General features: G+C 64.7%; 1 protein-coding gene across 1 annotated transcript in view; it reads left to right on the forward strand.

Moving 5' to 3' along the window:
* CELSR1 (cadherin EGF LAG seven-pass G-type receptor 1) overlaps positions 1-12,038 on the forward strand; it is a gene marked incomplete at its 5' end in the record, with an annotated part of 111,591 nt that extends 99,553 nt beyond the window's left edge. The window contains 11 exons of the mRNA XM_025051043.1: positions 3,755-3,929; positions 6,261-6,373; positions 6,686-6,765; positions 7,712-7,838; positions 8,551-8,676; positions 9,092-9,186; positions 9,389-9,492; positions 9,774-9,923; positions 10,339-10,569; positions 10,990-11,251; positions 11,872-12,038. Of these exons, the coding sequence (XP_024906811.1) occupies positions 3,755-3,929; positions 6,261-6,373; positions 6,686-6,765; positions 7,712-7,838; positions 8,551-8,676; positions 9,092-9,186; positions 9,389-9,492; positions 9,774-9,923; positions 10,339-10,569; positions 10,990-11,251; positions 11,872-11,962 (1,554 nt within the window). The remainder of the gene's footprint in view (positions 1-3,754; positions 3,930-6,260; positions 6,374-6,685; positions 6,766-7,711; positions 7,839-8,550; positions 8,677-9,091; positions 9,187-9,388; positions 9,493-9,773; positions 9,924-10,338; positions 10,570-10,989; positions 11,252-11,871) is intronic.

Genomic DNA, 12,038 nt, shown 5'->3' on the forward strand with positions numbered 1-12,038 from the left:
GGTGTGTGGGGTGCCACCTGGCCGCTTGGGGTATCGTGTGGGCTCTCAGGTGTCAGAGGAGCTTACGGGGTGCCATGTGTGCTCGTGGGGCTTTGCATAAGCTCGTAGGGGTTATTGGGTAATTAGGTTGTATAGGTGTTGTGCTGGGCCACACCACAGAAAAACCCAAACCGATCTGCAGACACATCACGAGGAGTAATTGGAGGGTTAGCAAAGTAGCTGGTTATTGGAGACGTATGTGTGAAGTCGGTTGCAGCCTTGCAGCAGCCCAAAGTGTACTTAAAATGCAGCTCACAAACACACCCAGGTGGGGCGGGGGGCCGGCGGGGCTTCTCAGACTCGAGGTCGGACCCTCCGGGGCATGGAGGGAGGGCTGGGCTGGTGGCGGGGGTGACCCTGGGCTGTGGGGCAGGGACCCACCTTGGCGGGGGAGCTGGCAGCCCAGCCAAAGAGCAGCGGGGAGGGAGGGAGAGAGGTTTGTGGCTTTGAGTCCGCGACTGGTTTTCCGTTCTACAAAGAGGATTTTCGGAATACGAGGGTCGCAGCCCGGCGATGACGGGGGCGCAGTGGGGGACCAGGCCCTGTGCCTGAGGCTCTGCGGATGCGGCTCCGCTGTGGAAATGGCCGTGGGAGGTGCGCCCTTCACAGGTGACGGGGCCGGGCCCGCGAGGCTGGTGACCTGCCCAGGGGCACGCAGTCCACTGTGTGTGTGTGTGAGTTCAAGTGTCCGTGACTAAACGGTGACCCGGATAGCCCTAGGGAGCTGTGAGGCCCGCTGACCGTCACACGTGCATGCGCAGTGACCCCAGGAAGTTCGGAGGTCGCTCTCGCCTCTGATCTCTGCCGAGGTGGGCGAGCGATGGGCCGTCGGGCCAGGCGCGGCCGACACAGCTGTTGTCCCTTCGTTCCTCGTGTTCTGAGCACCCACTGCCTGTCGCCGCGTTTAAGCTACCAGAGACCCAGATGCAAGAAGCCCTCCCTCCCCTCTCTGTCCTCGGAGCCCGCCCACCGGGCACGAACACGAGTGACAGGTGCCAGATGGCGCCCTGGTGGCGGGGGGGCTGTGCCGTGTCGGGGACCATCCTGACTGTCCATTTGCCGTCCAGGGTAGGCCAGGGGCAGGTCGGGGATCCGGCCACCCAGAGCCTGAGGGGCCGCGCCAGGCACCGTGGAGAGCCGCGGCTGGGTCTGAGTTTCAGGAAGGTGACCTCGGCGGGGTGGGGCTGGGGGTCAGAAGAGCAGCAGGGAGCTGTGTTCGTGAGTCTGGTGCTGAGCCCCAGAAACGCGAGCGTGAGAAGGGCGGGCGTCGGGGCCACCGGGGCATGGAGGGAGGGAGGGAGGACAGGGGTCCGGTCTGCAGAAGGGACGAGTAGGTGGGGACACCACTCAGTGTGGGGTGGAACCTCGGGCAGAGTGGCGAGTCTGGGCGAGGCTGGACACTCCCCTCGGGGGGCCGAGGCGAGCATGAGGAAGCGCCCCCCCGCCCCCCGCGAAGAGGAAACGTGTCTGTGGGAACGGACGGGCCCTAGGACAGGAAGGGGAGTCACGAGACAAGGATGGAATTTGCCAGCCCGCTGACCGGGGTCACTCGCATGCTCGAGCGCTTCCTCCTCATTCGCTGCAAGCTGTGGGACCCCCCCGGGCCTCGTCGGGCAGCCAAACCCCCTCTGAAGAGAGGGTGGGCGGTCCCACCTGATAAGTGGGTAGAGACAGGGTGTCGCAGGCAGACAGCTCAAGAGGGTGGCACTGATGACTTCGGGGGCCTCTCAGCTGTGACATAGGGAGTCCAGGCCTGTCGCAGAGGCCTGGCCCCTAAGCTGGGCAGAGTGAGGGGTCCGCCCCCGGGGCGGTGCCACTGCAGCTGGCTCTCTGCATCCAGCCAGGCCGGGGAGGGGCGCCTCCACCTGCGTGCAGGCCTTATCAGTGCATCTGTGGGACGCCACATGACTCACTCCAGAACCCTTGGAGCACCTTCGAGTGGTCTCGTGGGGGCATGTGGACTTGGGGCGAGCCGCTCCCTGTAACTGCACACCACGTGGGAGGTGCCCCGAGGCCCGCCCTCCTTCCCAGCACTGAGTGCGGAGCTGCTGGGGGAGGGCCTCGCTGCAGCCCTGCACCCCGCCCGCAGGACGAAAAGGAATGCGGGGCGCCTTGGCTCCGCGCCCGCTCCTTACGGGTTTTCTGTTGACTGACGCACCATCCCATCTCTGGGCCCGGTGTTTCATCTCCCAGATTTCTGGCAGGCGGAAATGATTTATCGTGCATCAGCGTTTGGTCTTTGTTCTGGAAAGGTAGCACATTTACTGCAGAAGTCTGTGCGTGTTCGGCCCCGCTCACTTTCAAAACGTGTTTCTAACACCTCTTTTTTTTTTTTTTAACCACAACAAAAGTGGTTTTATGCGTTTGCTTTTCTCATTGTTTAAGGCAACGAGCCACCAGCCTCCTCACCGGTCCCCCCTTTCCTCAGGCAGCCGCGCTTCGCACACAGGGGGCGCGGGGCTGTTCGGAGCGGGGCGCGCCCAGCCCCAGGCTCTGCCCTCCGCGGCGCGCACGCTCCCCATTTCCTGCCGCGTCTGGCATCTGAGGCAAAGAGCGTGTCTCCATTCGTAGCCTAAGTTTGTTTTTTTCTGCTCGGGTCCTGCTTTGTAGCGCATTTGACGAATGTCACTCTGCAAGGGTCCCTCCCTCATCACTGGGGTTTTGTTTCTGGAGAGAAGGTGGCCGTTGAGGTTGACGTGACCGTAGGCAGCACTTGCGTTCTCAGCGATTCGGGGGTCTGTCGAGCTCCCTGCGGGATTCGCTGACCGGGCACCTCGGCACAGTGGTCCCTGCTGTGCGTCAAGGTGGCGGCCCTCTGCCTCCTCCCGCCTTCCTGTGTCTGTTGAGGTCCAGGTGTCTCCCTGGCACAGACACGGGGACCCTGGGAGGCTGGACAGACTGTGATTGGGGTGGGGTGCGGGGGTGATCAGGGCAGAGCTCTCTGCATCTGTCCTGGTGTCCTGGGACACGGGCTGGCTTACCAGAGGCCGGATGCTGTCCCTCAGCTGCCCTGGAGGTTGACTTTCTCTTCCTGGCATTTGGCCACCGGCCAGACAGCCACCTGGCACAGAAAGGACAGGAGCAGAGCCAACTCTCCCTCCCCGTCCTTCCTTCAGCAGAGGTAGGAGGCCCCCACCAGCTGAGGCACGAAGAGCTCAGCTCGCTGTCTCTTGTCCCTTGAGGCCATGAAGCACAAAGCTCCTCCCTCTCTCTGGCCACAACTGCTGGACCCTAGAGACCTGTGCAGGGGGGTCAGGGGTGACCAGCCAAGGTCATGGTCTGGGGCCCTCAGCCTGAGCAGGCCACCTCCACAATTTTTTTTTTAACCTTGAATTAAATTTCAAAATTTGAAACCGTGACATGAAAATACAGATTTCCGGCTTCTACTGGAAATGCTAGAGGCTCTGCCTGCCTCTCGTCTCCAGGCGGTGCTGGCTCTTGGCACTGATCCGGGCTGGGGAGGGTCCCTGGGTCCCCAGGTGCCTCACCCCCCCCAACCCCGTCCTCTCTGCCACATCGGGAGCCCAAGGCGCTGTGACCTGTGGCTCTCAGTGCTCTCGAGTGAACCAAACACAAAAACCAAAGAAGTCGATTTCCTGCTTCGGGCACACAGACCCTTGCGGCTGCCGAGAGGCCGATTTGGTCACTTCCCTCCCGCCTTGTGCCCCTTCGGCCCTCGGCCCGCGCCGGTGCTGAGCGGCCCCTCTCGTGGCAGTTCCTGTGCACGGTGGTGGCCATCACGCTGCACTACGTCCACATGAGTGTCTTCGCCTGGACCTTCGTGGAGAGTCTGCACGTCTACCGCATGCTGACGGAGGCTCGCAACGTCGACGCGGGGCCCATGCGGTTCTACTATGTCATGGGCTGGGGCATCCCGGCCATTGTCACAGGTGAGGACGCGGGGGCCCTGGGCGGGCACCAGTCACCACGGGGCACCCCCGGAGCCCGCGTCAGTAAGGCCTCCTCTTCCTTCTGTACCCTCCTCAGCGGAGGAGGCCCCAGCCCTGCACACTTGTCCACACACGCGAGTGTGACCATCCATCCAGTCCCCACTGCGGGCCGCAACTCCTGTCCCGTGTGAGCTTCTTGAGAACTGGTGCCCTGTGGCATTTAGTCAAAAAGTCCATGTCCGTGCCCCAAGTGAACTCAGGTCTGATACCTGGTCTAGACTCCCCCTGAGGGCCAGCTGTCCCCAGCCCCAGGGCCTCAGGTGACAGGAAGGGAGTTCGCTCGCTGCCACAGGTGAGGCCTCACCTGTACATGAACATCATGAACATCGGTCGCTGAAAGGTGACCCAAGGCCAAGCTCAGGGAGGAGACGTGATTGCCGGCACGTCCTAAAGTTTAAGCGCGGGTGTTTAGTTTGCTGGGCCTCCTGCCTCAAAGTACCACGGACTGGGGGGCTTAGAAAAGCAGAGGCTCATCCTCTCACCGTCTGGAGGCCAGAATCCGGTATGGAGATACAGGGCTGGTTCGTTCCGGAGGCTGAGGGACAATCTGCCCGGGCCTCTGCCCTGGTGTCCTGGGTTCGTGGCCGCATCGCTGCAGCCTCTGCCACCATCCCATGTCCTCCCCAGGCGTCTGTCTCAGTCACCCCCTTCCTCTCTCAAGGCCACCGGTCACTGGATCAAGGGTCCATCTTAAGCCAGAGTGATCTCATCTCGAGATCCTTAACTAGTCTGCAAAGACTCTGTTTCCAGATAAAGCCACCTTCACAGATTCTGGGGCTGAGCCGGACCGATCTTCCCAGGGGGGACACCGCTACACTAGGGGACGGGAGGAGGGGGTGAGGACACCCACAGCATGAAGTCACCAAAGTGTGTAGCAAGGAGCCCTCGGAAGGGGTGCTGTCTCCAGAGGCGGGGTCTGCACCCAGAGAAGCGTGCCTCGGAGGCCACGAGGGGCCGCAGCCCGCGCCGAGCCTCTGGGTCAGCACGTTCAGGCGCTCTTTACAACGGTGACGGTTCTCGACGAAGCCCACGCTCCCATGAGGCGCCTGTGCGGGCCAGACCCCAGGCTGGGTATGCCACACGGTCACTTCTGGTGGGGCCGTCCCCATGTCACAGGTGACGTTAAGTGGCTTTCCCTCGTTCAGGTCACAAATGCTTATGGCCCCAGCTGGCCATGAGTGACACAGGAGAGGGCCCTTGCCCTCCTACCCCCCGCAGCACCCATCTGACCGGGTTGCGGGGTGGGTGTCAGGGCCGAAGGTCTCCAGAGAAGGAGCTGGGAGGAAGCAGCCCGGGGTGAGGCCTCGGTCTGAGGTGGGGACGACTTCACTTGGAGAAGCTCGAGGCCATTTTCTACGAGGGGTCACCATAAACACCTAATCTGGGCAAAGAGGAGCCTCTCGAGTTCTCGTGAAATGCCTCGGAGATGGCTTTGCCATCTAAATTCAGACATTTCACATTTCTAACTTGTTTTGAAAAGTTTTTTTTAACACTGAAGTCTTTTGCAAAAGAACTTGAAAAGATTCTGGGGAACCTCAGGCGGGGGCGGAGGCGCTGGCCCGCGGTGCCGCCACCGCAGGCCGGTCAGTGCGTGCAGCCTCGTCACTCGCCCTGCCCGGAGCCCGTGACCTCGCTGGCCGGGCGGGTGGCCCTCGGCCTTGCCTGCGTGTCCATGCCCTCTGTGCGGGGGGCGGGGCGGCGAGTTTCTCACACGTTCTCATCTCTGCTCCACCCTGCGTGGTCACCTCGGGTGTCCCCTCCAAACGGCTGGACACAACAGAGCATCTCTACCCAGGCCCTGCGAGGGGGTGGCCGGTCTGCCGGGCACCAGAGCAGAAGGGAGGGCAGGCCGTCGGAGGTCATGGGGGCTTGTCCCAGCTCGGGCCCCCCAGAATGGAAGGCGGGGTCGGGGGAGGCCACGGCGGGCAGCGGGCAGGTCACATACCCTCCTCTCTTCACTGCTGCCTCCTTGTCTCTCTGTGGTGTCCCTCAGCAGCCCCAGCCCTGGGGGGCTCCTTGTAGCTGCCCGGGCCCGCGTGGCATGGTGCTCCTGTCATTTGGCACTGTGAGGGGCTTTGCTTTGAGGGGACCTGGGCCTTTGTCACATCCCACCTGTTTATCTTGGGCTCCGGGCCCTTCTTTCTGAGGGCGATGCTGGGGTCCTGCCTGAGTGGGGCCGGGAACGCCCTGCTTGTGGCCGTACCCGCCGGGGCTGGCCGTCAGAGGGTCCCCTCCCGGGGTGTCCCTCACTCTCCCCTCCTTGTTGTCCAGGACTCGCGGTGGGCCTGGACCCCCAGGGCTACGGAAACCCTGACTTCTGCTGGCTGTCCCTGCAAGACACCCTGATCTGGAGCTTTGTTGGGCCCATCGGAATAGTTATCATTGTAAGTGGGGTTCTCGGGGACGTGGGAACCTGCTGTGCCCTCGAGGTGTCAGCTGGAGGGGCTGGCGGGGCAGGGAGGGCTGACCTCACCATGGCGAGGCCTCCAGGTTCCAGTCCACGTCCACTGTGAGACCTCTTGGTGTCCAGCCCCCGGGAAGGGACGTCCTCCAGGCGCAGGCCGGCACGTGGGCCCCAGGCCTGCTCGTCCCAGCCTCGCCTCCCCGAGACACGTGTGAAGATGCTCAGAAGCGTTTGGCTTTGAAGGTTTGCTGTGACAATAGACGAGTTGGTCACCAGACTTTGTTTGTTTCAGGTCAATACAGTTATTTTCGTTCTGTCTGTGAGAGTTTCCTGCCAAAGAAAGCACCGTCACTATGAAAGAAAGGGGACCGCGTGAGTTGGCGCTAAACCTGGGGTGGGGGGGCCTGATGTGCAGACCCCCGAGCGTCTGGTCTTCGGAGCCCCCGGAAAGTGCCTGTCACTGAGCGGGCTGGGCCCCTTGGCCACGACCCCGCTCAGCTGCTGCGGTGGTGGGGACACCTGGCTGGGCCAGTTCAGTGGACCGAGGACAGCCTCATGGTGGGGATGCACGGGCTGCCGCGGGGGAGAGGCTGGCGTCTGGACTCTGCCCAGGCTGTGCCACCCGATGGTGTCCGGATCCGAGTGGCATCGGGCGCTGTGGAGGAGCAGGCGGGAGTCTGGCTTCCACGAGGACTGGGGCGGGCAGCGGGGCAGCCGCCAGACCAGGGAGGGAGACGCGTTCACATCCGGGAGGGTTCAGGATGGAGGGCCCCCAGCGTTTGGTGGCAGGTCACGGAGGGGCGCGGGCCTTTCTCGGTGTCCCCCAGGCTCCGTCCTCCCCCGGGGTGGGTGCCGCCCTGGCAGCGACGCAGACCAGGGAGGCAGGGGCAGTGACAGCGGGTGGGGGAGGCGCTGAGGCGAAGGTGGTGCCGGGGCTGCGGGAGTGGAGGGGCCCCCTCGGCTCGGAGGAGGGCCCAGCACGGAAGGAGCCGGCCACGCTGGGCGGCTGGGAGGGGCGGGAGCGGAGGGAGGGGCAGGGAGAGGAGGACGAGGGCACCGCGGCCGGGGTGACCCGCGCCAAGAGGTGGGTGAAGAGACGATGCACGGGGAGGCCCGCCGGGCAGCAGAGGGCATAGGCCTGCCTGGCCCCCGAGAAGGGAGCTTAGAAAGGTTGGGGAAGGGCGGGTGGCTGGACAGACAGATGCGTGGGTGGGTAGGTGGGGGCCCAGATGGGTGGGTGAGAGCGGGCGGGCGGGCGAGACGTGGGGGGCAGGACTGTGGAGTCAGGCCCGGCCCGGTCCCTGCCCCTGCCCTGCAGCTCCCTGCTGAGGACGGCCTTCCTCCTGCTGCTGCTCGTCAGCGCCACCTGGCTGCTGGGGCTGCTGGCCGTGAACAGCGACGCGCTGGCCTTCCACTACCTCTTCGCCGTCTTCAGCTGCTTACAGGTGAGCGGCCGTCTGACTCACCCGGCGGGGGCCCTGGTGAGGTCACGGGTCACGTGTACTGCTCCCTCTCTGAAGTGCTTCGACCCCGGCTGACCAAGAGGGTCCCTGGCAGTGTCCGAACTCCGGGGAGAAACCGGGCCATACCGCGTCCTAGTGCAGCGTGTGAGTGGTCACAGCCAGGCTCACCGCGCACGGTCCCGCCACCAGAAGGAGCCTGTTGTCTTAGGCACGGCTCTGCTCAGAGCCTCCCCAGGGGCTGTGCCCCCTGGTCCTCCTACATTGTCAGGACACCGTCCTCTGCGCAGCCACTGCTGGGGCTCACTCCCCGCCGCCCCGCCAGACCAGCAGAAATCTCACTCGTGTCCCCAGGGAGCAGTGTTGGCCATTTACAGCTCACACCAAGGGCTTCCCAGAAAATCGATTAATGACATACCACGGGAGACCCAGGATGGCGTGAGGGCAGTGGCTGGGATGGGGCCCTCCTGGCCCCCACAAGCTGGCTGCCTTGCCCAGCTGCCCCCAGAAAGCAGAAGCCCTTGTGGCGGATGGCCAAGCGTGGGCCTTGGTGGCATCTGCAGCCACGATGCCAGGCGCTCTGGGCGCTCAGCTGCACGTGTCGGCGGGCTGTGCTCTGTGCATCCTCAGCAGCGGGGGGCGCTCGGCGTGGCGACAGGGCCCGGCTCCTCCGCTGACCTGCTGCCCCTCTCTCCAGGGCCTCTTCGTCCTCTTGTTCCATTGCGTGCTCAACAGGGAGGTCCGGAAGCACCTCAAGGGAGTCTTTATCGGGAAAAAGCCACACCCGGACGAGTCGGCCACCACAAGGGCCACCCTGCTGACGGTAGGAGGCACCCGGGACGCCCACGGGGCCTGGGGGCTGGGCTGCACTGCTTACCACGGTCCGTGTGGGTCCCTGGGCCCAACATTGGTCGCAGCTCCACGGCCTTGGTGTCCTTCACAAAGAGGGCGGCACAGAGCCATCCGTAGATCGTGGCATCCAGCCTGTCATAGTCACAGCCCTGCTTTTTGGGGTCTCGGAAGGACAGGGCCCAGCCGGTGGGAACCCCAGCCGGAAGCAGCGGCTGCGGAGCGAGGCTGGGGGAAGCTCTCCTCTTGGCCTCTTTGAGGCTCCTGTGCTCTGTGCCCGGTGGGGGCAATGTCGTTGCTGGCGCTGGGGCTTGCTGTGGGGCCAGGGCCACCCTCTGCCCCCTGTGGCCTCTGCTCGGAACGTAACCAGCCTCCCCTCCCCCGCCCAGCGCTCCCTCAACTGCAACACTGCCTGCAGCGAGGAGCCGGACATGCTGCGCACGGCCCTGGGCGAGTCCACCGCGTCCCTGGACAGCACCGTCAGGTCTGGCCCCACGGCGCCCTCACTGTCCCCCAGGCTGGGGGGTGGCCCGGCTCTTAGAGCCAGTGCAGGCGTGGTCATCGCCGTCCCAAGCTGGCTGGGGAGGCCCCTTGCCGTGTGTCCGGCTCTCTAGTTTTCCACACCCTTGGGGAGTCACGCGTCTCCCTGGGCGATGGCGCTCAGCCCACCCTCCCCACCCCTCCAGGGACGAAGGGGGCCAAAAGCTCAGCATGTCCTCTGGGCCAGCTCGGGGCGGCCACGGGGAGCCAGATCTGCCCTTCGTGCCCAAGAGCACCAAGAAGCCCCACGGTACGTGTCCCCCGGAGGTGGTCTCCTATCTGCCTACACTTCTGCCTCCCAGGGGACCGTGGGTGACAGCCTCTCCCTGGTCCTTGTCTGTCTGTCCCACGGCCCGTGGTCACCGGAGAACATCCGGCTTTGGGGAGGTGTCTGCGGCCGTGTCACCGTCAGAAAATCAGCAGGGACCGACCCTCTTGCCCTCAAATGCCTGGGACCCAGCGGGCTCTGCTCTGCCCTTGGCAAGAAGCCTGGCCCCGGCCTGAGCCCCCGTCCCTCCTGGCCACCTGCAGGCCACGACTCGGACTCCGACAGTGAGCTGTCCTTGGATGAGCAGAGCAGTTCTTATGCCTCCTCACACTCGTCCGACAGTGAGGACGATGGTTTGGAAGCTGAAGACAAGTGGGACCCGGCCCGGGGCCCTGTCCACAGCACCCCCAAAGGTGAGGGAGCGGGCGCAGCAGGCCCGGACCGAGAACTGGGCAGCATGAGAGGCCGGCCGGTGGGAGGCGCGGGCAGGGAGGGGGCACCCGCCTCACCACCCGCAGAGGACAGGCGTGAATGTCTTGGGGGCCCCTCAGTGCAAGGACCCAACAAAGCTGACCCCACCTGCTATGGGGAGAACCAGCACAAGGCTCCCAGGAGTTGGGGGTGCAGCGGGGGCGTTGCAGCCTGGGCCCCCGCTGTCAGGATCTTCCCTCACAGCCTGTAGGGTGTGGCTCTGCCAGGCCTTCAGGTCCTGCAGTGCTGGGACAGGGCCACTCAGGAGGGACGATCTGGAACCTTTCAGGGGTGTGGCTCCTATCAGTGGGGGGTGGGGCCTCCCTGCTTGTTGAAAGTCATCACCCTGTGTCTCAGACCCTGTGGCCAACCACATCCCCGCCGGTTGGCCCAAGGAGAGCCCGGCTGGGAGCGACAGTGAGGAGCCGGGCGAGAAGCCGTGCCTGAGGGTGGAGACCAAGGTCAGCGTGGAGCTGCACCTGGACCAGCAGGGCGACCACTGCAGCCAGCGCCCCCCAGACGGGGAGCGCGGGGGCCAGCCCAGGCCTGCGGGTGCTCCCCCCACCCAGCCCCCGGAGCAGAGAAAAGGTGCCTCGATGTGGTGAAGGCCCTGCTGCCTCCAGAAGCCCCTGTCCTGAGAGACGGTGGTGGAGGTGGGGGGGGTGGGGAACAGGTGCAGAGGTGGCAGGGCCTGCGGGATGGGCGGAGCCTGTCGGGTAGGCGGGGCCATGCTGGGCGGGGCTGAGCGGTGTGCAGGTGGGTGGGGCGGGCTTGCTGGATGCAGGCGGGGTGGGACAAAGGCAGGTCCATGGGAGACAAGGTCCTGGGGACTGGGTTGATGTCCGGGCAGACAAAGTTGGCCATCCGACCCTGCCACCGTCTCTGAGAGCCCAGGAGGGTGGGTAGTCCAGCGGCGAGGGATTCTCGAATCTGTAGGGACCGTCCCTCCCTGAGGGCGCGGCAGCCAGCAGGTCGGCCTGATCGGCACCTGCATCGCCCGCGTCCCAGGCATCTTGAAAAACAAAGTCACCTACCCACCGCCGCTGACAGAGAAGACCCTCAAGTCCCGGCTCCGGGAGAAGCTGGCGGGGTGCGAGCAGAGCCCTGTGTCGTCACGCTCGTCCTCCCTGGGCTCCAGCGACGGGGTCCGTGGCACCGACAGCGCCATCACCGTCAAGAACCTGCGCCGGGACCAGGGGCGCGAGCACCTCAACGGGGTGGCCATGAACGTGCGCACCGGGAGCGCTCAGGCCCACGGCTCCGACTCCGAGTGAGTTATCAGCAGGGGCCCCCAAGCAACTTTGTTTGTCCCCGCCCAGACGCAGTGGTCAGGGGCCTGAGCACAGGAGCGCCAGGCCACACTGGCGTACCTCTGGGTGGGGGGCGGTTGCGTTTCAGCCTGGGGTCAGGAGGCACCAGCCAGAGATGGGGCAGAGCTGGGGCCTTTCCTGGGGGCTGCCAATATTGAGGCCCTGTTGGGGCTACATCAGCTGTCACCCCGAAGTCTGGGTCAGCCCTGGAACTCTAGGACTCAAGGCCATGCTGGGCTAAGCGTTTTGATAAGCACCATCTCCCTGGCTGGTGGTCCTTCTACCCCATCTTGTGGTTGAGGAGACAGGCTCAGAGGCAGGGAGCTAGGACCCTCTCAGACCCACCTGCTGACCTGTCCCCATGGCTCCTCCCTCTTACGGACTTCCGAGGGAGGAGCAAGGAGTGGGAGCAGGCCTTTGAGAATGGCCTTCCTGAACCTTAGGGGACTGGTTTGGTCGCTAACCTTGACACGCCGTGCTCTGGTGCGTGGCCAGCTGTGGAGGATGCTCGGCTGGGCCCGGCCTGGCCCTGGTTCTCGGGGCTGCAGGCCCGACCTGCGCCTCTCCTGCTTCCTTCCAGGGTAGCTGTGTCCACCCAGGAGCTTGCGCTCCCTGGAGCTCCCGGGCACCCCTGTCCCCTGAGTGGGGGGGTTCTGCCCCTCGTAACCTAGGACCCAGCCCAGCAGCTGGCTGCAGGGACAGTGGGGTCTGTCTTTGCTGACTCTCCATCTGCCTGGTGGCTTCTTC

This window comes from Pteropus alecto, unplaced genomic scaffold, assembly GCF_000325575.1.
Source record: "Pteropus alecto unplaced genomic scaffold, ASM32557v1 scaffold118, whole genome shotgun sequence".
Classification (NCBI taxonomy): domain Eukaryota; kingdom Metazoa; phylum Chordata; class Mammalia; order Chiroptera; family Pteropodidae; genus Pteropus; species Pteropus alecto.